The 27,965-nt window shown below is 39.4% G+C and overlaps 2 protein-coding genes and 1 long non-coding RNA gene across 21 annotated transcripts in view; 2 read left to right on the top strand and 1 right to left on the bottom strand.

Moving 5' to 3' along the window:
• The first annotated feature begins 116 nt into the window (after positions 1 to 116).
• On the top strand, positions 117 to 19,352 carry LOC124052718 (actin-binding LIM protein 1-like). Of its 10 annotated transcripts, none has more exons than XR_006842037.1 (21): positions 117 to 2,297; positions 6,039 to 6,182; positions 8,478 to 8,661; positions 8,744 to 8,853; positions 9,621 to 9,747; positions 9,859 to 9,952; positions 10,631 to 10,718; positions 10,881 to 10,939; positions 11,444 to 11,509; positions 12,432 to 12,509; positions 13,275 to 13,445; positions 14,103 to 14,132; positions 14,301 to 14,430; positions 14,640 to 14,683; positions 15,828 to 15,875; positions 16,446 to 16,504; positions 16,809 to 16,854; positions 16,970 to 16,977; positions 17,255 to 17,329; positions 17,756 to 17,836; positions 18,229 to 18,280. XR_006842037.1 is itself a non-coding variant. In XM_046377291.1 (21 exons), the coding sequence occupies exons 1-21, from the start codon at positions 2,291 to 2,293 to the stop codon at positions 18,340 to 18,342; spliced, it is 1,800 nt and encodes a 599-aa protein (XP_046233247.1). In that variant the 5' UTR covers positions 117 to 2,290; the 3' UTR covers positions 18,343 to 19,352. The 10 variants fall into 10 exon arrangements, 8 of the variants coding, with proteins under 8 accessions (XP_046233247.1, XP_046233246.1, XP_046233249.1 ...); XM_046377291.1 differs by having other exon boundaries at positions 11,444 to 11,500; positions 14,594 to 14,683; positions 18,229 to 19,352; XM_046377290.1 differs by having other exon boundaries at positions 14,594 to 14,683; positions 18,229 to 19,352.
• LOC124052722 lies at positions 4,807 to 7,170 on the bottom strand. The gene is made up of 3 exons (XR_006842039.1): positions 6,276 to 7,170; positions 6,049 to 6,174; positions 4,807 to 5,037 (listed from the first exon to the last, which is right to left on the bottom strand). It is a non-coding gene; the product is annotated as an uncharacterized LOC124052722 (long non-coding RNA).
• Positions 19,353 to 21,133: 1,781 nt separating the features above from the next.
• Positions 21,134 to 27,965, top strand: part of si:ch73-103b11.2 (myosin phosphatase Rho-interacting protein) — a 47,174-nt gene continuing 40,342 nt past the window's right edge. For 6 of the 10 annotated variants that reach the window (XM_046376289.1, XM_046376285.1, XM_046376286.1 and 3 more), the window contains exons 1-3: positions 21,134 to 22,069; positions 24,497 to 24,574; positions 26,314 to 26,379. In XM_046376289.1, the coding sequence (XP_046232245.1) occupies positions 21,950 to 22,069; positions 24,497 to 24,574; positions 26,314 to 26,379 (264 nt within the window). In that variant the 5' untranslated portion in view covers positions 21,134 to 21,949. The remainder of the gene's footprint in view (positions 22,070 to 24,496; positions 24,575 to 26,313; positions 26,380 to 27,965) is intronic. The other 4 variants (XM_046376287.1, XM_046376288.1, XM_046376290.1 and 1 more) reach the window with 2 other exon arrangements.

The following is a 27,965-nucleotide window of genomic DNA, read 5'->3' as shown; positions in this document are numbered from 1 at the left end:
TACACATTACTTTGAAATGAATAAACTGAAGTTTTAGCAGTAAGGATGGCTAAGGGTCTGTTTGTAAGTCTAGCGGGTATTTTGGGGAAGGTGATAACAGTACTTCATATCGCATCCATCATACTGTCAACAACTGCAAGAATGTTGTCTACATTTAAATGGCTACAGACAAATATGGCAACACCACATGTATTCTCTAATTTACTTTAAGTAATGAAGTGTAATCTGCAGTGAGTTATGGAGTCTGATTCCAAGTTTGTCTGCATTTGACAACCTTGGTTTGAGACTGAACAATTAACTTATTTTAAATTAAATTATTTCTCCAGAGTCACTGACACCCACAAATGTCCCCAAAACAGCCAAATACTAATAAAAAAAAATGGAAATACAGGCAAGGGCTGTGCAGACACTGATATTGTGACACATTTCCAGTTGGTCTTGAGTGATAATTGAGAAGGATTATTGTTGTATGAGTCTATACATTTTTAGTAAAATCCTACATAGTTTAACTTTAAAGCTCAAATAAAATACACAAGCTGCTAAGTGCAGGAGCACGGACACACCCTCTAAAAACATACTATTTGAAATATTTCAGGTGCACCATTTAATGCTGTTTAATCTACCTTAAGTGTTATTTGTCACATAAAAAAACATTTTATATTTCATAATTTGATTGGGAAAAAAATGGTGAATGGATGGGGTTTCTGCTTCTGATCTACATTGATGAAATAGATATATTTTTACAGAAAGATGTTAACTGGTAAATATGATTGTCCTTTCAATCAGCTTCTGCCCCTTTTCCCATATAATCAACACACTATGAAGGTCATAATAGTTTGAAATTCAACAAAATGCCAGTAAGAGATTGTCAAAACAGATGTAGACTGACTGACAAGTCCTCAAATACTTTAGAACAGTGATTGCTCTAAAGAACCAGACTCAGGGTGCCAGCCTCTTGTCCCTGACTCAATGCCAAGTTAAATGTGGAGAGTTCCCAGTTTTAACGCTAAGCGCCTAACAGACTGCAGTCAATGGTGATTAACACACTGGATGAAAGGTTCCCAAAAAATAATTTTTCTTTTATTCAGCTTGTCCATACAATCATAATTCATTGAAGATTTAAATAATATAATAGCTATATACACAACTGGATGATACAGTAGCACATAATCAATGAAAGAGTGCCCCAGTTACTAGTTTACTAAAAGGATGAATCTCATGTGAATGTCACTGGAATGGAGGGGAGAAGGTTACCTGATAGAGACTTGTCTGTTTACCGTGAAGATAAAGCCTAAAAATATACCTTACTTAATCTTCTTAAGGGGCGTTTGGTAGGAGTTAGTCTTTAACCGCCTGATTGACAACACACACACACTCTGAGTCAGTCACATAGTCTTAGAGAGCAACTTAATACCTGACATTCAACAGAAGGCTTTAACATCTTGAGGTTTGCTTTATGGTTTCTCACTTGGAGTCAGTCTGCAGCCTTAACTGTTTGGCTGAAAGCCTCGACAGCATGAGCATGTCGGGCTTCCTCAAACTCAACAGCCTGGGCAGGATCTGCGGCTCCAGTCACAGCAATGAAATGGTCGTTTTGGACCGGGTCAAGAGGAAGAACTCTGTCAGGCGCATGTCAATTATTGAAGATGGTGAAATTGCGGAGGTTCTCTACCTTATTCCGAAACAGTCCATGATGGAGCAGCTGCCATTCATCAACCCAAATGACTACATCCTGTGTGAAAAGTTGGCCAGCATCCCTGCAGAGATGTCGGGTAATGAATAGTTGTTTTTCTTGGTTTACATCTTTTGGGTGATGAGTTGTTATGATTTGTCATTATTATCTCTAAGTTGACCCTGAATGTTCTGCTTCATGTTTTCAAAGTTTTCCATCATTATTAGCGAATGTCATCACCTTACGAGAAGGAATTTAGAACTGATGAAACGTGGCAAGCTGGTGTGATTTCAAAATAAGGCGTGAGCGCTCTGTCAGCATTACACTTCTGGGAAAGAAACACAACACACCAATGCATGTCCACATTGCAGCTAGATTCAAATATTCTCTTGCTCAGCATGGTTTAGGTCATGGTTCAGAAGCACATGAGCACTCGGTGGCTCTCCTTTTGTCCTCACGTGCGCACACACACACACACACACACACACACACACACTCCTGCCCTCTGTGGTTTGGACCACCCTCTTTTCCCTGGGACCAACAGTCCAGTTAGTTCCTCTCTTCACTCTGATCCACTGCAGTGAGCGGTGACCAACAGACCCGTAGAAACCAACTGTCATGAAAGGTAGACATTTGTAAGACTGCGAGTGCGTGTGTGTGTGTGTGTGCGCATTTAAGTTTGAAGTGTATCTGGCTGTTTATATTGTTTTAGGTTAATTTGAACATACTTATGATTTGGCAGTAACCTGTTATTAACAACATGTTTTTTTGTTTACATTTTTGTCCTAGAAATCCATTTGAGTGTGATTCACGCTAACTTTATCTTTGTATATTTCAGATTGTATTTTGTGTTTGGGGATGGAATCTTTTTGGCTTTCTATGTGAGGTGGCATGTGGTTGTTTTAAATGTCACAACAGATATTGCTTACGACTTTGTCTTAACTTCTCCTGAAAATAGTGTCATAATATTACAGTGCTATACATTGGATTAATGTTGTTTAAATTGCACGTTTTTGGTAATTTGCTATACTTCGGTTGGTAGTTGGTTGTGTGAAATCTTTCGTGTGTGAATTTTGAAGAAAAAAAAATCCATTAATTTATTGTTTACTTGTTAAGATTCTTTTGCCCCGTTAAGATTCTCAAACCGCACCCAAATTTAGAAAGTGAATCTGTAGATAAAAACTGTGGCGGCCAACTGGGTAAAAGTGCAAGCACAGCTGTTACACCTAATCGTAGAGCATCATAGTTAGGTAAGACCAGCATGTGATTTCAGCAATTTCTTTGAATTAAGCAGTGGTTCACCCTGATTATTTTATTGTGCAGCCACAGGGAACGGATTTAGTCTGCGATGAGTGAAAAAAGCTGTCGGGCCTCTTTATTCAATCAGAGTACAGTTGTCTAAAAATACAAATTGAACTAAACTAGTGGAAAGTAAAAGTTAAAGTTAAAGTTAAAGTGACATATTTTGTCATTGGAGGGAACTCACTCCAACGAAATTTGTTCTCTGCATTTAACCCACCCAAGTGACGTGCACACACACACAGCAAACCCGGGGCAGTGGGCGACCGCGTGCAGCGCCCGGGGAGCAGTGGGGGTTAGGTACCTTGCTCAAGGGTACCTCAGCCATGGACACCGGGACGGGGAATCGAACCAGCGATCCACCGGTTACGGGTCCGACACCCTAACCGCTGATCCACGACTGCCCCTAAGTGAAGGGAGATAAAAGCCTCCTGGCATTCCACTTGTGTCTGTAAGCGTTTACACTCATTTTGCCTCTCAGTTATTAAGCAGCATTGGTGTGAAGTGAGAATTAAAGCATGTACACATGCTGTGGCCGCTCTGCATGCAATTTTAAAAACATCTACAATGAAATGAAATTGGACAGCAGCATACATTAAGGTGCAAACATTAAGCATATCTTGCTTTTCATTTCTTTGTACTTACATAGAAATAAAATCAGTTGTGCTTCCACAACAAAAATTCTGGATTCTGAATACAAATACTCGTTCACTCCTTACACACGGACAGATGCAGATTGTCATAAGCGGAGATAGTGGGTTGTGTGGTTAGCCATCTGTCTCAGGTTTCTCTCCATTTGTCGTCTTTCTAAATCTATCATTCGCTAATACTTGACACCATATCAGCTTCGCATTCTGAAGGAGATCAAGAAAGAGTGGACGACATTTTCTCTTCAAATACTTCCATCGCAGGACTAAACACATCGCTTTTGCCATTTTCAGCAGAGTAAAAACTGACAAAAGGGAATTAAATACAGGATGATACCACAGACACAGTGTACTGCCTGTTTGGCAGTAACAATAAAATAAAACACAATAAAACAGCACTTTCAAACAGTTCTAAGTTGTAGCAGTAATCCTATGCGTGGCCTGTAGTAAAACTGGCTTGCATGTGTTTGTGTTGGCATCACAGCTCTGTCATTAAGAAGCAACTGAGGCATTCTTGGACAAAGACTGGCTTCATTGTTGTCATCATTGTTGGAGCGCCACGGCTACAAGCACGACGTGCATTCCCGCTAGGATTTTGTTAAGTTTGGCAGAAAAGACACCTATTTTCAAAAGATATTTTCTAGATCTGATTTTAAGCGATTTCAAACACACCCTGTCCCTCTGCTGCTCTTGTACTGGCCGACATAATACAAACAATCAAAACCTCTCTCTGAGTACGACCAAAACTTTTTTTTCTTTCTTAAATGAAAAGTTCCAGTGAAATGTGGATCGTTTGTTGGATTCAAAAATCACAAGCCTGTTGACGAGCTATAGTTGTTTGCTTGTTTCTCACAGTGGATTATGACTCTTTGTCACGTACAAGATGAACATCTCATCACTAATAGGGTGTGTAGTTTATACCACAGCACTGCATAATGTGCACACTGGTTTGAGTGGTGTCCTCAAAAGCAGTCACGGTGAACTTTATATTCACCTTTAATCTAGTTTGTTACTACATGCTTGTTGCCATGGTGACAAATCTCTCCTGTTGTGGGGCAGATTTGGGACCACATACCAATGGTGCTTGACTTAATTTTCTCAGTATTCACAAGGCCTGGTTGGACAGTTAAGAAAACATTTCCCCTTTCTGTTCTGGACAAATAAGTTTAAGCATCCATATTAGTGTATTTCCTGTATTTTGTATACATTTGTATAAACTGCATTAAATAATAAGGCAAAGATGAAGCTTATGTCTGTTTATCTGTTTGTATGCCATGTGTCCACACACTGGGAGTCAGAGGCCTCTCAATGTGCCACATTCTTTCCCTTCTTCTCTCCTCTACTAACCACATTCAGGACCTTTCAAGTGGGCTGTGATTAGATTGTACAGGCATCCGTCTGCTGCTTCTGCTGCTTCTGCTGCCATATAAACATGAAAGAGACAGAGGGAGAAGGAATGAAACTTCTTGCTACAATATGAGACAGGGTTTGGCAATCGAGTGTCAACACCCGTGTAAAATATTTACCAAAAAACCTTCTTTGTGAGCTCTTGTCTGTCTTTGTGAGGTACCCTATAGATTACTAAGACTGTGTGTCTGTCTGTTTCTGTGTCAAAGCTAAGCATGCGTGTGCATTACATCCAGTTATGTAAGCATACTGACAGTTCTGAGGGTCTATTGTTTTGTAATGACCTGCTGAGGCAGAAAAAGACAAACCCGTTACTGGACGAGAAAGCTCTTTTGTGCTACTGATTTGTGTTTTTCATTTAAAAGGATTGGAAAATAATGTAGCTCAAAAAAGTAGCACATCTTGGATTTACACTCTGTTTGTACCAGCTGACCATGTCATGCTGTCTTAGCCATGCTAGCACCATGTCAGGTGGTCAGTCAGTCCACCTCTCGCTCCAGAGTGAATGACTTTGGTGATCCACTGACTTTTCCTGTAGCACAACTAGGAGGTTAAATTATCTGCAGGGATATCTTGAAACATGAGAGTGTGTATCACCTGCAAGCATGCAGTTATATATGACAATAAAAGGAACAGTTCACCCAGATATGCGGGAGCAGAATGTGCTCACTGCCATGTTGATGGAAAGTTGTGTGAAGTTTCTTGTTTGGGATGATTGCAACATTGTATGGTTGTAAAGCTCTAGATTTGTTTTTATGGAAACTGCAAGCAACTTTTCATCGGCATGGGGATGAACAGATAATGACTGAGTTTTCACTTTTGCGAGAACCATTCCTTTAAAGTTAAACTGAGAGAAGGGAACTCTACGAGAGATAGCAGTTTAATGACCAAGCTGGTTAATTTGGCTTTTTCAGGTGCTGTAACATGACATTTTGTATCACATGCTGATAGCAATCAATGACAGTGTATTTGTCAAGACTGAAATGATTCGTTCATTCCTCCCTCTGGTGCAGTGCTACATACTCAGGATGGCTGCCACCCGAGTTCTCCAGCGGGGAAGCGGATCATCCAGTGCTTCAGATGTGGGGAGCGTTGCAAGGGAGAGGTGCTGCGAGTCCAGGCCAACCACTTCCATATAAAGTGCTTTACCTGCAAGGGTCAGTGCCATCAATTTGTCAGTGTGAGCAGATGTGTTTGTGGAGCATTTGGCAAATACACCTCAATGAAAATACAATAGCTTCACATGTTACCCGGTAGGCTCAGTGGTGGAATCCCTGCAGGTGTTTCTGTGTGCAAATGAGGACATTTGGGAAACTTGAGAGAAATATAATGAAGACAATCCTTCATATGCATTGAAGTTGAATGCTGTCTTGAACATGTTATGATCAGAGGCCTAATAATGCATTCATCTATAGGCACTGTGGTGAGTTTTAATAAGAATGTAAACTCTGAAATTTCCACAATATTCGTTTTCAATTAAATCAAAATGTGTTACTTCAATTTTTACACACAAGAAGTAATGCAAGTGAGATTGCAACCCTTTAGGTTGCATTTAAAAACCTTAGGTTAGTTTTAAATTAATTGAGGAGAATGTGCTGCTCATGCATTAGCCATTTAGTCCTACTTATTACAAAATATGTTCCATCCACAATGGGCTGCTGTGAGAAGCTCATTCACCAGAGTTACTCTATTACGTGGAAAACATTTTTCTCAGCAGACTATTGTCTCCACTAATTGAAACTGACAAGCTCCTCGTGTTTTTGCCCTTTCATCACATTGTGATGGTGTTTACAGCACAGAGGCAAAACAAAGAGACTTTCAGGGCAGAGAAGCCTGCAGGAGGAGGACAGTGGGAAGACCTGGGGATTGAAGGGGACTGTGGACTCCTGCTAAGTTCCCAAAAACACAATTATAATTAATTTACAATAATGATTAATTATTTTATGGTGATTGTAAATTATATTTAGATGATTAAAAAGTCATTCAGTAATTACAAATCTTACTTTTGACTTCTCCCAATCGATTCCCTAAATCCTACACACTGGACCTTTAAATAAGTCATAAGAAACACTAGCAAAGGTTTGCTGACTACTTCTTTATGTTTCAATGATGCATAAACACTTAATTGAGATAAATGTAACTTAATTGTACAGAAAAAGCGAAATAACAATTGTAAAAGAGCTAAGAATCTAAGGCACTCATGTGTTTAATGTCAATTAACTAAAGATTAATCTTGAAGTTATAGCATATTATAGTTTTTATATATATATGAAACTACCTCTGGGATCAAAGGAATGAGGACACTGTTTTATTCACATGTAAAAAAATAACGATAATAATAATTTTTAAAGTAAAGCCCTCATATTTTGTGAGTGAGTTGCAGCAGGACAGGAATAGAGCAGCATAGCTCTGTCCTTGGCTTCTGCACTGTGTTTTGGCAGGACTGTGGCAGGTTCAGACTGACAGAGGAAATGGGTTAGTTGGTATCATATGACTCCAAACAAGCTGAGAAAAAACATTGCCTCGCTGTCAGTAACTTGTCACTGTGCTGATCAGGACACACACACACACATACACACAAGGTCAGACATTCCAAATAGCATTTATTCCGTTGATGGATAACGCTGTTGCTGCTAACTTTCCGCTGTGACAACAGCCTAAAAAAAGGTGAAACTTCAAACTGTAAATTCATTCAAAGAAATAAAAATTCATTTCATACATACAGTAAAAATGTGTTATCTCAAAACTCAAAGAATTAAAAAGCGCACAAAAGTAAATTATATGTCAGACCAAAAGCAATTTATGCACATCAATAGTCATAAAGAAAAAACTGAAGAAAATCTACTGTGACTTTTGGTTATTGTAGTATCAAAAAAGATTTGCAAGTACAATTATAACTAAGATGATGCTACTTCAATTGTTGCATTTTGTGTAAAATAGGGATGAGAGCAGAGCTATTGAACGAGGCAGGAAAACAGCAGCATGATACGTTTTTTTTATTTATTTATTTATTTTGCATAAAGAACAGAGTTCAGAATAGAAGTGAAGCAGCTGTAAGTGAACAGGGTTTAGTCAGGTGTCGTGTTTGTGTTTTTAAAGCTGAATTAATAAAGCTCTCTGGTAACTTGACCAGGAACAAACACACAAACACAAACATCTTATAATATTACAACAAAGTTTACCCAAACATGGTCTAAAAACAAGATGAAAGTGCCATGTATGGACATTTTGCCAGGAAGTCCAAATGGGAAAAGTTCAGCTGTAGACTGAGCAGAATAACTGAGAAATGTTCTGATGAACAACAACCTGCTGTGACTGAAAACTAGACTGACGAGAGGAGTCAATTACTGTTTCCCAATGATAAAATATTGATTATGGCAGCTTTAATGTTTTCAAACCCTGTCATCTCTTTCTCCCTATGTGTGTGTGTGTGTGTGTGTGTGCGTGTGCAGTGTGTGGCTGTGACTTAGCTCAGAGTGGCTTCTTCGTGAAGAACGGTGACTTTCTCTGCCCGCTCGACTTCCAGAGGCTTCACGGCACGCTCTGCAACAACTGCAGGGAATTTGTGGAGGGAGAGGTGGTGACAGTGCTGGGCAAGACTTACCACCCAGCATGCTTTGCGTGCACCATTTGCAAGTAAGTTCTACTTGAACAGGATAACTTTTCTTTTTTCAAAGCAGCGTGTGCCCTACTTTCTGTGCCTCTTTCTGTTTCTCAGACAGGCCTTTCCTGCTGGGGAATGTGTCACCTTCAGTGGAAAAGACTGCCTGTGTCAGCGCTGTATTCAACCCGTGTCTCCCACTCCTAACGGCTGCCGTTACCCCAGTAGTAAGTCCAGAATCTAATCTCTGACGGAGGACATTTGATCCAGGGGTCAAATCAAAAAAATATTTCTTAATGAAGCTTCAAAATAGATGAAAGATTTTGATCCATGCAGACATAATCAGTCAGTGGATTATGCACTGGACACTGGTCAGCTGTGGCTCCTATGCCAGCCTTTATATTTAGTTTATCCTGTGATTAAGAGTCGTTCAAGGTCAGGGTCACATCTGTCAGCCTTCTTCATCATAGGTAAATAAAATCTTTACACGTTTCTGCAGGTGACACATCTGATTATGCGTGTACACGAGGATGTAAGGGTGCTAAAAGACAGCGTCCTTAATTCCAATCTAACCTCTCGGTGCACTGGATGTTTTGGGTTTTTTTTCCACAACACCGGGCTGACATTACCTCACCAATTCAGTCATGTTGGGATCCTGCCAGGTGAATGACTCAGTACAAACTAGGAGAGGCAGTAGACCTCACCTCAATGTGACCTCATCCGCCTAACAACTATAGATAGAAGAAGGCTGAATAGAGGATCCAGGCTCACAAAGCCTCTGGATTAAGAGGATCTCTCTGTAGGACTGCACACAAGATCTGCAGGAAACAGCACTGCAAGTCTAACAGCTCTGTAGTATTAGGTACATTTTCACTTTTTAGTGCTCAGTTTTTATGTGTAGGAGCAGAAACTATCAAGAAGAACAAACAGAATTCTGGGTGTTTGGATGTCCAGTGTTTACTCTTAATGAGAATACATGTTTGTATGTTTTCAGACTGCTCTGGCTGTGGCAGAGAGATCAAAAATGGCCAGGCTCTGTTAGCCCTGGATGGCCAGTGGCATCTCGGCTGCTTCAAGTGTAAAGCCTGCAGGAAAGTGCTGAGCGGAGAATATATCAGCAAGTAAATGCAAATCACTCATTCACACATTCTCCTAATCATAATGAGAAAAATAATGAGAAGATTTAGAAATGATGTCAGCATCCATCATTTGATGTTGTAAATGTCTTTCAGGGATGGAGTTCCCTATTGTGAGAGAGACTACCAGATTCAGTTTGGGGTACAATGCGAAGCATGTCAGAAGTATATAACTGGAAAAGTCTTAGAGGTGAAGAGAGAAAATCCTGTTTTTATCTAGATTTGCATCACTTGTTATTTAAAAACATATTTTGGACATTCCTTTTTGCGAAAGTATTTTTTTTTCTGTTAAAAGCACTAATAATATGAAGAAAATACTCGTATCTCATTTTCTTCCTGCTTTCTTACTTCATTACTTCTTACTCCATTTATGACACATTCACTGTGAAAGGTGTCACATTGCAAAGCATGCTGAGCTAACAAAGGAATCATCTTACGGTTGAAAATTGAATTAATTAGCCCTTTTTTAACTTGAATGAACGTATTAAAGCTCCTTTCCAGTCCAAAATGTCAGTTGGATGAGCCTCTCTGTGCAGAATAAAGTGTGCACGTGATTCACATCCATCTGCTCAAAAGGCAAAGTTTCTCTATGCTCACTTTGAATTTCTGCAGTTTAGACAAGTGTGATGTGAAACATGAAGAATCCAGTGTGCATACACAGAATGGACCCAGTGGAACAGGAGAAATCTTATGTGAAAAGCATTTGCATGTTCACAGACTCTGGATTTTTCAGTGATTATTATTAAACTCATTAGCAGATTGTTTTTAGTCACTTGGACTTAAAACGTGTCTTGACAGGATCTTCTGCAGTCGTCCGTTCCTTGAGAAAAGAGCCTTACTCTTTTGTCTTTGTCATTACCTGCTGCAGGCAGGAGACAAACATTATCACCCCACCTGTGCAAGATGCTGCCGATGTGACAAAACGTTCACAGAAGGTGACGAAATGTATCTGCAAGGTCAGTTTGACAAACTGTACATGCACTTGTGAGGATATGGATTTGTGCTTGCATAAATACGTACATTCAGAGTGTTTGTTGAAGGCAATTTCAATAAAACTAACATGCTGTAATTCTTTTCACCATAATGCCTGCAGTAGGTAATTGTCCCTGCCTTCACAGGATCAACAATTTGGCACCCGCAGTGCAGAGACGGCAGCAGAACTGAGGACAGTTACAGGGTAGGATCCCTGCAGTGTGTCATCTGATAGCGGCAGCATTCTGCCACATGCAAACATAGATTTGTATCAATGCGTGACATGACACAAGTCAGCAGCGATGGAACAAGTATTCTGTACTTAAGCAAAAGTACCACATTGTAAAAATACTCCATTACATGTCAAAGTTCTGCATTGTAAACCATACATGAGTAAGTGGGAGTTTGTAGGTATTATCAGTAAAATTTTGCTTAAAGTAGCCATACAGTAGGTAGTCATGCTGCAGTAAAATGTTCCCTGTAACTAGTAGACATTACCTTTTTTTTTTTGTTAAGATGAAGTGTAGAACTTCTAAAGTTGCATCAAATGGAAATACTCAAGTTAAGCACCTCAAAATTTTCAACCACTCAATATCAAAAGTAAAAGTATCATCCAGCTGGTGCAAATTGTGTGTGTGTGTGTAAATTGTTGTCCTACATGTGATTATCTGAACACCATCATTTCATGACCCATTCTCTTCCTTCCCAGGTCAGCAGACCAAAAACACCTTGTCTTGATTTCTTTTACCCCCCACATGAACTCAAGGTTAAAACTGTGAGCAGGTCACCTGTTTGCACTGGTGGTTTCCTCTTGAGTGAGCAGGCTGTAATCTCACGTCTTGAGATTAACTGCACTGGCTTGTTTTCACATGCAACATGAACACTTTGCTCTCTGGGCGGTTAGACTCAGTTAGATCTTGTGTGCTAATTCAAGGAAGCACAAATAAGACACACAGAATAAGATCCCTTTAAATAATTGTTAATGGTTAAAAATCAGTTAGTTGTACCAGCATATCACGTTTCAGTGTTGACCATGCTGCATGCTTGGCTGTGTTATTTCCTGTCATCTGCTAGTAGCTGCACAACTGAATTTGTTCTTTCAATGTTAAAAGTATGCTATGCAGGATTTGTTGGCCGTTGTTTGTAAACACACACAGATGTGGTGAACGATTCTGCCACTAACCCAAAGCATCTAAACAATTTATCAATAATCTGTCTCCAGAGTTGGTGACGTCCAGAAATGTCCCAAACACAGCTTGGCAGATGCAAACACTACCACACACCTCTAATGGCTGACAGGGATTGTTTTTGTATGAGTCCATGCATTGTTTTCTCAGATAAATCCTGCATAGTTGACCTTTACGTATTGATACGGCTTGATGTAAGTACAATGCAAAATGAGTCTGGCTGATATCATTGTTAGATACAAATAAAGGCAGAGATCTTGAGCCAACTACAGTACAGAACAATGCACTTAAATTGCATGACGCCAGGTTGTGCTCTGCTGCTTTTACCCACATGGGAGGAACTAGACCAGGTGTGATGATCCGGCTGTGTGTATGAGAGACACTTAAGAGCAAACATTGAGGCTGTCCACCAACACCTGAGCTGAAGAGCTGAAGCACAAAGTGATGTTTCCTATCATCCTATGAGTCAAACTAACAGCGTTTTTTGTTTTTTCTTTTCTTCCTCCTCAGCCCACTCGATCCTCATCTGAAAGCTCCAGTTCCAGGCCAGGCTCATGCACTCCAGGGAGTCCTGGTCGAACTATCTGTGTGAGTTGTGGTGACAACACCTGCTTAACATCTTCCATGGTGCACAATTCGCCGTGGATTGATTTCTGTTTATTTTATCCTTTATTTATGCAGGGGAGTCGCACCGACAAAGTGTCTCTCATGCAAGATGTTTCATTTTGACAGTAAATACAGACAAACATTTATGAAAATAGACGATGCAAAAAAATGAAAAAGTTAAAATCAGTTACATCTTTCTGTAAATGTATTGTTTCCTACTTTACCTTGACTGATCGGAACTAGTCTCATCTTGTTTGTGACAGAAAAATGGGATTTCAATTGTGGTTGAATCACAATTTTTCTCAGTTCAATCATTATTATGCTACTTAAATCAACCACATATTGAACAGGAATTTAGATTTATTTGGTTGATCAATTTGAATGCGCTGGCAATTCAGATTGCATTTGATTAAAACAACCTGGTGCTTTCAGTGTCCCTGCTGGTTTATTGGGTAGACTGAACTTTACCCCCATCCAAACACCTCAAAATGTGAGCCAGATGAATTTTTTTATACTTGAAAGCCTGAGAAATAATGTAACGAGGCTACATGTTAATCTGTTCACTTTATGTGCCAAAGGCAGGCCACTGTGGTGTTGTGGGATTAAAGTTTCATTCGTCCATGAAGTGATGTAATAGCAACCTTTAACCTTTGACCTGACCTCAGTCATACTGTCTGCTCCTTCACCCTCTGTATCCTCCTCCTCCTCACCCACATCCTGTCTCTCTCCTCCCTGTCCTGGTCCCAGGCAAAAGTAGATAATGAGATCATTGACTACCGAGACTTAGCAGCAATTCCCAGAGTCAAGGCTATATATGATATAGAGCATCCTGATATGATATCTTATAAGTCTGTGAACGACAACTCCTCTACTTTGGACAACCAAGGCAACAGACAGGACAGGCAAAGCACTGCAGAGGTAACTTCATTCAATGCTCCTGTGACATGTTTGTGTGTCATGGTTATGGTGTTTGGTCTTGGTTTGATTTCGAATTCAAACCAAGTGCTGTTTGACTGTGTTTGGTCCAAAATGCAAAGAAACGAAATAGACTTATTGGTCTTTAATTGTGTTTTGGACACTACATAAATGAAACACAAAGTATAAAAGATCTGTGCAGGTGTAGAGGATACTTATGCTCTCTATACATTTTGCATTTTGAAGAGGCTGACTGCTGCTCACATTCAAAGAAAGTTACAGTACAATCAGAGCATGTTTGCTTACTTAAAACAAAGTCAACTGAAAAAAAAACAGAGTTGGTTTTTTTGCTCGTTACTGTCTCATTGAGCATTCGTTACTAATCTGTGCCAGGGTACCTAAAACTAACTTAGAGTGATTAGCTTTAGAGTCATAACCTTTTGTTACCTACCTGTCATCACACTGTGTCTCTGTCTTCATGTGAAAACCCCATAACCCCAACTTTTTTAACATATTATCTTCCTCTTATAACATATAACATGTTTAGACATGCATAGTCAGTAGCAAGGTTGTTTTTCCTCACATCAGAGAGTTTGGAGATACAAAGTTTCTGTTTGTTTCTGTCTGGCTAATTTTACATCTTCTGTCTTTCCAATTTAGTCACTGGGAAATGTATCTGAAACCACAGAGGTAAATATTTACCTTGTTATGGTACTTAAAAACCTTATAGACATACTGTGACATCCGATCATATAAAGTATGTACCAGAACCCCACTGAAATCTTAAGCATTTAAATTCACTGACACAAATTACTTTTGACTTGTTTTACACTCGTTTTGTTTCTTTCTTCTTTCAAGGAGAGTTTAGAAAGTAGAAAGTGCATACCAAAATCTTCAAGCCACGGTTCTTTTGGAGTCCATGCGATGTACAATCGTCATAGCTACACCCCATCAGTGTCCAGATCACCACAACACTTCCACCGTCCAGGTGAGAGGAGCACACAAAAGCAAAATGATCCAAATCTTCTTATTATGTCTGCAAAGATTTCATTCCCCCACCGCTCACTTCTTCCCTGTTTTGCAACCTCATCTTATTTCCTCTGCTTCCACAACTCCCCCTCTTTCCACTTCTTTGATGGAATAACAAGCAGGGTTGATGCTTTCTCCCTCTTTATTCTCTGGCAACTCTGACACCAGCCCCACTTCCCCTTTATGTCATCACTTTCTCCCTCACACCAAAGGTAAGAAGCCCTGCTCCTCTGCCTCCGCTTTGCTCATCCCTTCTCCACTCCTGGTTCTGCCTTACCTTCTGTTACCTGTTATGTTTTCCTATCAAACACTTGCGCAATGATAGAGTAAGAACTGAGGCTAAAACAAACTGCTGCGAGGTTTAAGGGTCAGTGTTGGAATCTAAAAGAAGGATGGCACAGAGATGCATTGAGCCATCTAGTGGTTGAAGTTCACACAGCCTGTCAGTCGCCCACACGGACTCTTTTTCATATCCTGTAAAGACAGAAAAAAAAAAAACACCCGATGTGTCAGCTAGCCGCTTCCTTCAGATTTCACTATTCTCCTTTTCCCATTTTGCATATCTCACTTGTACTTTGTTCTGCCACTTCACACACAGCTCAAAATAAAATCTTTTTAATATCAAAGTAGTTATTTATAAAACTGGTTCAGTTGATGAAATAAGAAGGTACATTCCTTTGCTCTTTCCAAACTTCACTAACACATTGCTCTGTTTATAGCAGCACAGTCTTTTAATAGAGCCTGTGACAAGCTTTGACCAGTAACTGCTGGCATGTGTTTGTGGAAACTAAAAATCACTCACATGATTGATTTATGTGTGCAGAAATGAGTGTTACTCTTACTTAAAGTCTGTAAGTCTTTGTGATTGATCAGTCTGAAGTAGTAGAATCTTAAAATGTCCTTAATGAATGTTTATGAAATGTCACAATCACGTGAAATCAAACTGCATTGAAGAAAACACACACCAGACTTGCTTTTTTTTAAAAAAAAAATAAATAAATAAAAGTAAATGTGCTGTGAGCTCATTATGGAATCACTATTTTATCGCCTGCTACAGTACAATTTGAAATAAATGTTACCATAATTATTATACACGTGTTGACGTGTTACTGCATTTTCTACTTAAGGTAATACTTAACACTAAGTCCACATCTTAGTCTTGTTTGTCATGAGGAAAAAAAAAACAAATAAAAATGTTGCTTTGTACTCCATGCCACGTTGTTTTCATCCTTTTGATATGAAGCGTGACAATTAATGCTTTGTTAAGTCGGTTATTACTAATAAAACATTACTTTGGTTCTGCTGTGTGTATCAGAATGAATTATCTGCTGATGCTGCTTGCTTTTCTGTCTGCAGAGGAAGGATTCAACATGTACAGGAAGCCTCCGATTTATAAACAACAAGGTAAAAAATATGACCTTTTCATCTTTCAGGTCACCTTTTCAAAAGTTCACATTAATGCTAATAGCAAGCTGTTAAATAGGACTTTTAAGCCTGTGGTTGTTATCACAGTTGTGTTGTTTGATTAAAAAATACATTCACATATTGAGTCAACAATTAACGCAGGTGTTATTGCAATTAAGAGTGTGTGAAAACATGCAATGACATTGGAGTGTCAACTCCAATGGATTAATGAAAATATTGTGATGTCCACATTAGATCCAATTTCATATGATTAATAGTTCAATAAAACTGAAATCAAATGAGCACATCTGAACACTTAATAATCATTTATGTTATATACTATGAAATCCCCAACAGTCAGTTTAGATTAAAGGAAAAAATAAAATGTAAATATAAGAATAGAGCAATACTGAGAAGCCCGTTTTACAGAACAATTAGCAGAAGGCTGATTCAGGAGCTTGGCATGTTATATTTTGCTCAGTAAGTCTGATCTAATTTGGGCAGAGAGCTGAGTCTGACTGTAAGTCGTCTCACCATCAGCTAATCTGCTGCTGTTTCGCTTTCACACAGATCCAAATTCCTCCCAAACATCCTCTTTGCCTGGATACGGTCGTAATGGCCTCAATCCGGTAAGAGCAGCATGATTGATGCCTACCAGAATTATTGTCTAGTGCTGTTACTGTGAGCGATTTGATTAAGTAGGCTGAATCCACAGTATGTCATTTTGAAGTAAATCAAAAACGCAGACTCCAGCCAGCTTCACGGACTGTTTATGTTTCTCTTCTGTTTTAGATTATGACACAACTCCAAACTGCATAGTGACATTAGAGTTTTTTGGTTTTTATTTAGAAGCACACTTATGAAACTACATGGGGCTTGTCCAACTAACAGGAAAACTGAAAATCAATGTTTTAATGTTTTCTTGTCATTAAGCCACGGTCAGCTGATTTCTCCCGTTACAGCGGTGAAAGGTTCAGAGGTAACTGTGCAGACATCTTTATTATCTATCATGGCAATCATGACATGATTCACTCAGTGGATGATTCTTTAGAGATTAATTTACGTTACTTGTTCTCTACCCCCCCACCTTTCAGACTTTAAGGTATGTGAGAAGAACTGAATGGAGCTTTATGTGATCGTCGTGCTTCCTTTTCCTGTTTGGTTTACCACAAAGGACTGAGCTCACCTGACTGTCTGCATGTTTCATGAAGCATACATTCAGCTCAGTTTCAATTCAAAGCAGGACTTGCAGATCCCTTCATCAAAAATATATCTTCATTCCATAAATATACTTTTCTTGCAGTCATTTGGCTTTTGGTTTCGAAGTCACTAACCCTACCATGACATTGTCCCATTGCATGGATTTGTTTGCTCTGTAGCTCATCCATGATGGCCAACATCCATTAACAGGAATGGAGAGAGGAGTGTCTATGCCTAATCTGTTGGAACCAAAAGCAAGTATAATTCATATATTCATGTTTTTGGCACTATTTAATTGTCTGCCAAAGTATGTTTACAAGACGAGAGTTGTCAAATAGCAGTACTGATGCATAGAAATAATAGCTCAGTACAATCCCGTTGAATTTAGGACAGACTTGCTAGAGCAGTTTAATAGCTTTAGCATAGTACTGAGGTGTCAATAAAAACATCATTATCATGAGTACATATAAAAACTGACAGAAGCTAATAGCAGCAGAATCTTTTTGTCTGAGGGCTGAAGCACTACAAATATGATAACTGTGCAGTGGTTATACAAGATGCATGGCACGTGATGTTCTAACTCCATTTCATATCTATGAGCATTCAAAAGACCTTGTTCAGTGTAGCATGTGTGATAATCACTGTACAAAGTATTCTCATCAAGTCTTTGTCATGTCAAGGTCTACCCATATGAAATGCTCACAGTGGCTAATAGAGGACGAATGAAGCTTCCCAAGGATGTCGACAGAACGAGACTTGAGGTACGTAAGAGAAAAGCTTTACTACAATATGACACTTCTGTTTTAAATGACTGACAGACTGACTGCATTGTTTTTGTCCGTTTTTGTATATGTAAGAATAAAGGGCAAACATGCACAAATTCAAGGGCAAAATGTGTTATAATATTTTTCATTTTATTTTTCAAATGCAAGAGTTTTTTTGTTTTTTTTTTAAGCTAAACAACACAAACCTTAACTAAAACTGACTTGGAGCAGGAAAAATCCCAAGACAGTGGCATTGACTGTTATTTCTGAAGGTTTTTCCTCAAGAACAAGATGAAGTCAAATCTACAGTATGAGTTTTATATTAGAATAAGAAATGCACCGACATGAACTGTGACTTTGAAAGTATTCTTTCCTGTTTTTCTCTGCAGCGTCACTTATCCCCGGATTCCTTCTTTGAGATCTTTGGCATGGAGATTCACGAATTTGACAAACTTCCACTGTGGAAGCGTAATGACATGAAGAAGAAGGCAAATCTCTTCTAAATGCTGCCTGATGCATATTTTCTGCATTTTTACTATGCAGCGCTTGTAAAGTTCTGATGACCCCATATGTTTATTTCTTTGCTTTTGACATAAAGCACAAGTCTTTGTGTTATTGTAATGAATGATGTTTAAATGTGTCTGTCTTTGTGTGTTGGCCCTGCGATTGACTGCCGACCAGTCCAGGGTGTACCCCGCCTTTCGCCCGTAGTCAGCTGGGATAGGCTCCAGCTCCCCCGCGACCCTGACGGATAAGCGGTATAGAAAATGGATGGATGAATGTTTAAATGTATAATACATTAAATCAGATATGAACATGAGAACTCACCTTATTTAACAATAGATAGCTGTTATTATTTTGTCTTTCCTAATTGGACAACTCAGCTGAACATTACTTTATGTCCATTCGTCATAAATGATGAAAAAATAATGAAAACATGACATGTTCATCTTTGATGCCAGAGAGAAGGGTTTGCATGCTGTTTCAAACCACACAGTTTCATTTAGGAACAATTGTGCACAATCTTGGATTACAATCAGTGAAAAGCATTCAGCAGAAATAATTCTGTTTTCAATTATTTATTCCTAAAATATCTGCATGATGGCAACTACAAGGTGGGTGAGGTTAGGCACCCAAAACACATCAAGGTTACAGCTTAAAGTTTAGTTACAAGTGTGTATCAATGTAGTTTAACACATACAAAAATATCAAACAGACTGGAGGATACAGGTACATGAAATGGACACAAACTGCAACCAACATGTCATTCTGGTACAAGATATTTAGTGATGCCCTTAAGAACTGGATTCATTTCACCCATGTTATCATTGTTGCTACTTTATTTTTGTTACTCTGTTGAAACTCATTATGTTTGAGCACAAAACTGAAGAGAGAAGATTTTGAGATTTGTGATGATTTTACATATAATTTGGTTTATTTTTTGTTTTGTCCTGACAGTGACTCTGCTTGCACATACCCTCAAGCACCCTAAATAAAAATCTTGCACTTCTTACAAGTTGAGTAAATGAATGTCTTTTTATTGACTGTATTTGATTTGTGTTCATGATGAGTTTTGGGGCCATATTTTTCTTCATAAGAATTTTACAGTTTGGATAATCAAACTGGAAAATTAAAAACTGAGACTTCATCCAACTCGCCCATAAAAACAAATATTCTTGATCTGTTTTTCTACACTGTGTTTCTTTCTATATCTTCATAATTACTACTCTCTGTAAAATGTAAATTACTTAAGTCAGAATCAGTACACTGACAAAGTAGATGAAATCCTAATTACTATCCAACTTCCCTGTCACGGAGCAAATCTCCCCTAAATTCAGCTGCTATCCATAACTCATACATTCTCCTTTGACTTGGCTCTGACATTTTTTACGATGTGTTTTTGTTTTCCTTTTCCATTTCTAAACTTGACCCAGCCACAAACTGAGCCACTGGGAAATTGAAAACCAACAGATGGTGCTCTGGAGCCTGGAATCAAAACATCACTTCAGGACTACTGTCCGATTGTTTAAAATTAATATTTGCCAGATTTTGTTTCATTTCGTTTTTGATGCTAGTAAGGAAAAATATTCTTTACTTGCATCTAGCAAAATGTCATGCGGTAACAGCAGCTGCAGCAGCAGCAACAGTAGCATTGCAAGTAATAGTAGCAGTAGTAGTAATAGCAGTAGTAGTAGTGATAGTTATAGTACTAGTAGTGGAGGGCATCATGTAAAAATAGCCTGCAGCTTCCTTTTCAACCTGCTAGTTCCAGTCAAGACTATTTTTCTAATTCCCTTTTTTTCATCCGTGAAAACAGGTGGAAGGTGAAGAAATGTTTGTGTTTGTTGTTGTAATTCTCATTTTGGCCAAAAGAGGCTGAAGTGCACCACGTGTGCTAAATAGGACTAAAAGCATTTTAGTTTCCTTCCAGCATCCAGCTGATTAAAAAACATTTTAAGCTAAAGACATGAAAGTAATGTTACATAAAACTTTCTCAAACACAATATGTGCAACCTGTGTTTGGTGTACATGGAGAAATTTAAATCATCCTGACAGAAAAAAACAATCACCCGCCAATATGAGTTTTCAACATGTTTTCATGGATGAAAAAGCAACAGATTTTCCTGTCATAAACACAGAAGAGAAAACAGTTTAGATCAGTTTAATTCCTAGACTTTCGTAGCTGTTGGATTAGTCTACTCTCATTTGTCATGAAGGAATCTGTGTAATACTCAGTGCATTTCATGACTTTAAACTTTTGAATGCACACACTCCATGAAAGGTCACCAAGGTGTTACCTTCAAGTTATCTTTGCATAAGAAAATCTTTGTAAGATAAGATAACAAAGTTATCTTGTATCATTTTCATCTCAGGTAACACTTCAAAATAGTGTTGACTTTTTAGCAAAACATTTTTTCAGTGGGGTACTGAAAAAAGGGAAGGGAGTAGAAATGTTTTCACAAATAGTAACCATACTTTTCTTCTTTGCTTCCTTTTCCTGTTGTTGTGTATTTTGAAGATTAGCACACCACATAAGAAAAACAAAAAATATTAGCTAAAGAAATAACCTCTATTAATAGCGAGGGTAACGGTTTGTCTTTTTAGGCTGAAATGAAAAATATTAGCTCAGACTTGTATTGACAACAGTTTCTCATAAAGTTAGTTTTTGTTGTCACGGGTTCTTTAAAGCCCACCTAGCATGAGGGAAAGTGTTGGAGATTTTTGAGGCTTTCTATTGGACATTTAAAGCCACGGACTCTGTTGTAAATGCTATTGGTCGAGCCTGCTGTCACTCATCGTTCCACTCTCTCCTAAGCACCTCCCCATCTCCCCACAGACTGGATGTGCGGCTCAAGCGAGGATTTTCACGAAAACATCCACCGCAGACTGCGTACTACAGACGGGTGCTACGACGAACGGGACTCAGCGCTATGGCTCCAACGGCGTGACAGCCGAGTCGATGGCGTTTTTAAAGTTGCATAGCGATGTGTGGCCTTGAACGGAGACGTTAGAAGCGACGGACACGTTAAACGGCGATGAGTGCCGTATCACTTGTTAGATAGAAAAGACAGAGCGAGAGGGGCCAAAGTGGACTCCCTCCCTCGGTAGAAAACGTTCCGCCCGATGGAGGCTGACGGGACCTTTGCACTGAGCTCCAGGCCCGGAATGTCACCTGTGAAACGTCGACACCTCGTTGGAGGACGTAATTGAGGAAAAGACCGCGCACACCTGACTGTGCTTTTGACGATATTTTTTGACAACTTCTTATCAAGCTTGTGTACAAAATCAAAAGTTAGCAGGTCAACGTTAGCTGCGGGAGGCGACCCCTCTCGCAAAATGACTATGATAGATATCACTTAACGAGAGGTTATTCGCCGCCTCAGGTAGCCTACTAGGACAGGTGAAGAACTCACTGTTACCCTTTCAAAGAGCTTCACTCTTATTTCTACTGACGGGTGTTTTCTAGAAAGTTGTCCTATTGTATTTCGCCATCAGCAGTTTGACTTTAACCCATTTGTGGGCGAGAATTTAGCCTTTTTTTGCTTTACAAACAAGGACTTAGTGGACGTTTTTTTTTTCTCATCAAGTGTCGCTTTTTTTCAACCAACCATGTCACTCAAAGACAATCCTTGTCGGAAATTTCAAGCCAACATTTTCAACAAAAGTAAATGCCAGAACTGCTTTAAGCCCAGAGAATCACATTTGCTGAATGACGAAGACTTAAATCAGGTGAACATTTATTTTTAACTTTGGTTATATCATGCCTTTTCTGACGTGGTCTATGTAACCTGTATCAATGTAAACGTTTAAGTCTGGTTTTATATTTCCGTTTGTGCACACATCAGACAGGTTGCAGTGTGTCAATAGACCATGAAGTGCAAAAGTAATACTAATTGGACGCAATTATTTTCTAGCCTGAGGGCGCATATTGACCTTAATTCATGCAGATATAGGCCTCCACCCAGCTCCATGCCTTCCAGCACAGTGGCCTCCTATCATCTGTTTAGTTGAAACAGTTTGGTTACACTAACCCTTTTTGTGAAATCTTGTTTTGAAACTTGCTGCAATGTCCTGTCCTTTTGGCGTTTTTCCCTGTTCTTAAGGTAATGTTGGTATTGTTAATCTTATCCCATTAGACACTAATCATGGGGAATTGTGAGGCTTTTAAAATCACGATTTTATTTTCCAGTAATACATAAGACACAAATGAAGATATTCCACTGAAAATCCCTGCTGGACGGTATTGTTGACTTTGGCTTGGGTTGTGACTGCTGGCATCAGGTCACACTGAACTCTGTTGGCCTGTATCGTGATCATTCCTTTTGGTAAGCTGTTTAACGGGATAGGTTAATATTCACTCGTATCTAAGCCGACACTTTCTATGAATGACGCTTCTGTGATTTACAGTGATGCTTCTTAAATTGATAACGTCTTCAACATGGCAGAGGGCTCTAACATCGAACTAAAATTTTCCGCCATCATGACCACTTGGAATGGAAATAGTCTTGAGGTTATTTCTTAGTGGAATTTCTCACCCACTGGCTGTCAAGCTTATCCTTTGATGACTGGATCCAGTGAAAGGTTATCATCTGTTGCCAGAGAATAAGAACCAGGACGGGCCAGGCTGTGTTGTTCATTGTTTCCTAAAGTCCTACTAGAAGATGTTACTGAAGGCCTGTGAATCTCATTCTGTGCACATTTTCATCCAGAACGTTTGTCATTCTGTTTGCCTTGGTGGGTACCAACTCTCCATTCAAAGGCCCACACAGTCTCTGCAGCATCACATAGTCATTTATGAGGGTGGGGAATAAAGCAGTTGGGGGGCTGTTGTGAAATGAACACACGTGAATACACTCAGATGACTGTTTAACCACTGAAGGGTAAAAGATGACCTAGATTCATTTCTTCTATTTTTCTCTCTAAGGATCACTTGCCATTCGGGTTGCTGGCAGTTCATGTGAGGAAAGATGGGACATTTTTCTAAACTATGCTCAGTCTCAGAGTTCCTCCTTGGGCTTTTAGACTGATTTTTCACATTCAGCGCTGTACAACACTTGCTGTACTGCGCTCCCTGGCAGTGCCATTATCAAATAACTTAGTCTTATCTCCAAAGGGCTATTCTTGTGCACTGTCACCTCTCAGGTTGTCTTCCAGGAGGTGGATTTTATTTCTCTTGCAAGTCTGCACAAACTCTTGACTGTCCAAGGTTATCGTTACTGGCTTATGATCGAAAATTCCTGTGATGTCATTTTGTTTACAGTCGCTCAGCCGAGAAATCCACTGCACCTCCTGTAATCAAAGTGAAAGAGGATTTTATGCTGGATTATACCTGGCTTTTCATGGGATGAAGTTATGACTGTAATCAAAACCACTGCTAGAGGGACAGAGAGGTGCCAGGCGGCTGTAAATGTCAGTGCTTTTCTCACTGGATTTGTATACTGCTGTTCCATAGACTTGCGAGTGCAGTTGAATTACGCAATGTACTTAATTTGTTAAGCTCTTTAGGTGTAGGTAAGATTTAAGTGTGAATATATTTAGTAAAATTAGTTTCCCTTTGCACACAACCCTCTGGTGGATATGCAAGACTTCTTTGGGTCAGCAAATAAATGCTGACTGCTTGTATGGTTGAAGTTCAAATTTGCACCAGAACTATTTAAGAAATGATGCCGCCCACCTTGCATTTCTCAGGTTTGAATTGCAAATCTGTAGCCACAAAAGATCTTAGGCTCTGCTCTTTCTCCTGTTTCTCATCCTGTTTTTTCTTGTTAACTTCTGCCTCTTGCTGCCCCCCTCCACCCACCAGTCCACCCACTTAGAGGATCAGAGAGAAAATCATGTGTGTTAGCCTTTCTTTTTTTTTTTTTCCAGGACAGCGTGGTGTTCTGGGATACAGCCAGCTGGAGAATGTAGCCTGCAGCCAAGTCAAGGCAGCTAGTGACTAATACACACTTTCCTGGAGTCTAACGAAATGTGTGTGTGTGTCAGTGTCGCACACTATCTGATATTTGGTCACCATCTGTAGCTTAAACACAGCACTAGCCTCCAGCCATAGCTGCGGTGAATTAAAATATACGTAATTTGACTGCTGATCGACACGTTGATCCGCCTGTTTTAGTGTTTGCTTGCAACATTATAACTGTGTGTTCTCCTCATCAGGCAAAACCTGTATATGGAGGATGGTTGCTGCTGGCACCAGAGGGAACAAATTTTGACAATCCCTTACACAGATCCCGGGTAAGTGGTTCCTATTCTCAAAATGCTCTTTTCACTTAAAAGAAGGGACCTCTGGAGCTTGATGAAAACAAAATGGTTATTTTAAAAGGAAACCTTTTTCTTTTTTCTGACCTATTGTCCGTCGCATAGAGTTTTGTGTTAAGAAGCTTTTAGTATGAGATGGGTAAATTTTAGTGCTAAGGGTGCCAGTAACTTTAAAAAAAAGGCAATTAGCTGGCATAGTCCTTCCTGTAATTTTTTCTCATTCATTCTTGCACTCATTTGACATCTGACAAACAGGAGGTCTGGTTGTTGTGGCTCCTGTCGCTGTTTCATGGAATCAACAGCTTCCCGTGGAGGGCTTGGACCTCTATCAGAGGACGATTTTTTCTCGTGCAATAATGAGGCTAAGATTCACTTGTATTTCATGAATCCTGCTCCCCTAGAATCGTGTAATGGGAGCCTTGCTCTGTTGCACCGCTTCCTTTATCAGCTACCAGATTATGCTGTGGTGGTGCATCCCAAAGAAGGAGTTGAGAGAGTGTGGGGGAGGAGAAGGAAAAGTCCCAGTTCTCACAGCCACACTGATGGCTTCCATATGGGTTTTTGGGGAAAAGCACCTCTGGATCTTTCAACTCAAACTACTGTCAACAGTCTGCTGCAGCTTTGACATAATCACTGATGTGTTTTGCCTATTCTTACAATTGGCTTTTCACTGTGGGGGTATAATTGGTGGCCTGTAGGTAGTGCTGAGGTGAGCAGGTTGGTCAGGTTTTAACTGACCAACAAGCAAATAACAGAGAAAAAGAGCTGACATGTTGGATGAGTCATGTTTTAGGACCACTTTAGTCTGACAGGTTGTGGCTCTGTGGCCCCACTTCGTTCGTCAACAATATAGCAGAATTGATCTTCAGAAGCCCCGTCTAAGCCGCCCTTCTATCACCTTTTTAATGGCCTATTTTAATGGATATGACTGCAATTTTCCTTTTAACATCACCCACGAAGCCTGTCGGCACCCCCACAGAGACCTTCCAATGGCTTACAAAGCAAGCAAGGTTACAAAGCACTTCTCAATATTTCATGAATTGGGCTCAGTTAGAATAGGAGCCCTGGATATTTAACACTAAGACAAAACGGTGCATTAAGGTAAGAGTGGGCCAGTGAAGAGCTCGTCAAGCCAGTGAGGAGGGAGACCAGTTGAAACTGTCAACATATTGTTTGCAAAAATATTGACTGAAATTCCATCCCAGCAAGCAGATAAAATGACTCTGTTGTGTGTTAAGTTTGACCTTGCAGTTTCAGAAATGTATTCAGCTTTCTCAGCATGCTGGGGTTCATTAACGTAATGTATTTAATATGTTTTGGCAAACACTGATGTGATGCTATCAACATATCAGTTCAAGGTTGTGTGAATTTATATGTACAGTATATACATGTCCTTTAATCCAATCCTTTAAGACATGTTTGTGTGTGTTTGCACCAGTGCTGTGGCCAAGTCCTACACTACAGCCTAATGTGTGTAGATTTAAGATTTTAATTGGAACATTTACAGTGCCAATAAAGTACCTCCGGCCTTATAAACTCTGTCCATATGTTTGTCTGTATTTGTTATACTGAATGGCTGAAACTGACTAATGAATAGTAACAACTTTCAAACCCTGTGCTAAATATTTCCAGGTTCTCTGATGTTTCTTGATCCTTTACGAAATGATTATGTGGTTTACTGATATATACTGTAATTTTTTTTTCTCTATTTGCAGAAATGGCAAAGGAGGTTCTTCATCCTGTATGAGCATGGCCTACTTCGCTATGCCTTGGATGAAATGGTGAGTGAAAAGTTTCCTTCTGTCCGCTACTTATTTTTGTTTGTTTCTACTAAAAATTCTAAATATAACAAAGCCTAAAATAAAGGCTGATATTTGAACTATAGCCTGGTTTCAGATGCTGGTTGGTTGTGTGGTGTTGCAATGGCTCACATGGTAAATTCACGGCACAGTTGGCACATACTTCTCATTTACCCATCAGTTTCTTTACAGTTTTTGTCCACCAAATGCCAAATACTTGTACTTTTCCTTGTTTGTGTTAACTCGCTGTGCATGAAACTCAGCACAGTATCAGTCAAAGAAAGGCAAACGATAATAACCCTTAAAGTCCGGAAGTGTTTTATTGTTAGAAAGTGATGAGTTCGCATTACCAGCAACCAAAGGTTAACACACAAACACCAGTTCTCTCTGTCATATAACAGAGTATTTTGTGAATGTGTTAAACACGAAACTAGCTAAGCACAGTGGTGTCAGAAGTGATGAAGTGATACCACAACGTGTTGATACTAAAAGTCATGTGTCAAGCTGTGTGTTGTTTGTTTTAGTGGCTAACACACTTATTATGCAAGAGCCCCAAGATAACTTCCTGTTCTGAAAGATAAACTGGAAAAACCACTCAACACCAAGATGACTCGTGCCTCTAGGATTTTTATTGGTGCCGGTAGTCGAACGCTTATAAAATAATGTGTAGACCGGCTCTCCTTCTGAGTTCACGTTTTTGTAGGTCACTTGTTTGAATTCTATTTAGCTTGTGGGTTCTGTTGCGACTGCATTATGCTGCAGCATGCAGCCATGCCTAATATTGATTGACCCAAAGCAGTGCTCAACAGTTTTGTTCTAGATGTGGGATGTGCTTTAAAATGAGGTGAAAGCAAAAAGAGTTGAAACAGCACTTGCTTTGTTTCCTTTGACCCTTTCATACAGTATGGTACATTCTCTGGCAGAGGAGTGAGATGCTCGGAGGTTTTATGTAATAGAAGCAGCAGGGGCTAAGATACTGTGGAGATTATTTTCTTTTCTGTGCCATTCACGGTCATTTCATTACCCCTATAGAAATCTACCAAATGATGAATGGCATGGCAGAGAGTTCTTTCTTTCTTTTTCATTAAAGAGAATTTTATTGTACTAAACATGGCAGAAAATACTGTACTATAGCCAGTAAATTATATTTGTGAGGCACTGGCGGTGAATGATGACACAAGAAGGACAGATGATGTGTTTAGTGAAAGAGACAATTGAAGCGGATGTCCTCCTTTCATTCATCTGTTTCCCTGGATGTCACTCTTCATCTTTTCATCTCCTCTCTGAATGCAGGATCAAAAGAGGGTGGGGAGTGTGAGGGTAGTAAGGGTCTATAGCTGGAAATATCAAGTGACACTAAATATAGAACCTACTTGTCACACCGAATAGATGCGAATAATTGTTTTGTGTTGCATGAACAACAGTGCAAACCTGTCTAATTGGTGTACGCATCTGGCACTTGTTCTTAGCCGTCAGAGAGATAAAATTAATGTCTGGAGAGTTGATGTTGAACATTGGGTAGGGTTAATATCTGAGAGTGACACTATAGGATTTCAGAAATTACAGTT

This window comes from Scatophagus argus, chromosome 21, assembly GCF_020382885.2.
Source record: "Scatophagus argus isolate fScaArg1 chromosome 21, fScaArg1.pri, whole genome shotgun sequence".
NCBI lineage: Eukaryota > Metazoa > Chordata > Actinopteri > Scatophagidae > Scatophagus > Scatophagus argus.
This window is presented reverse-complemented; position numbering and strand designations above follow the sequence as displayed.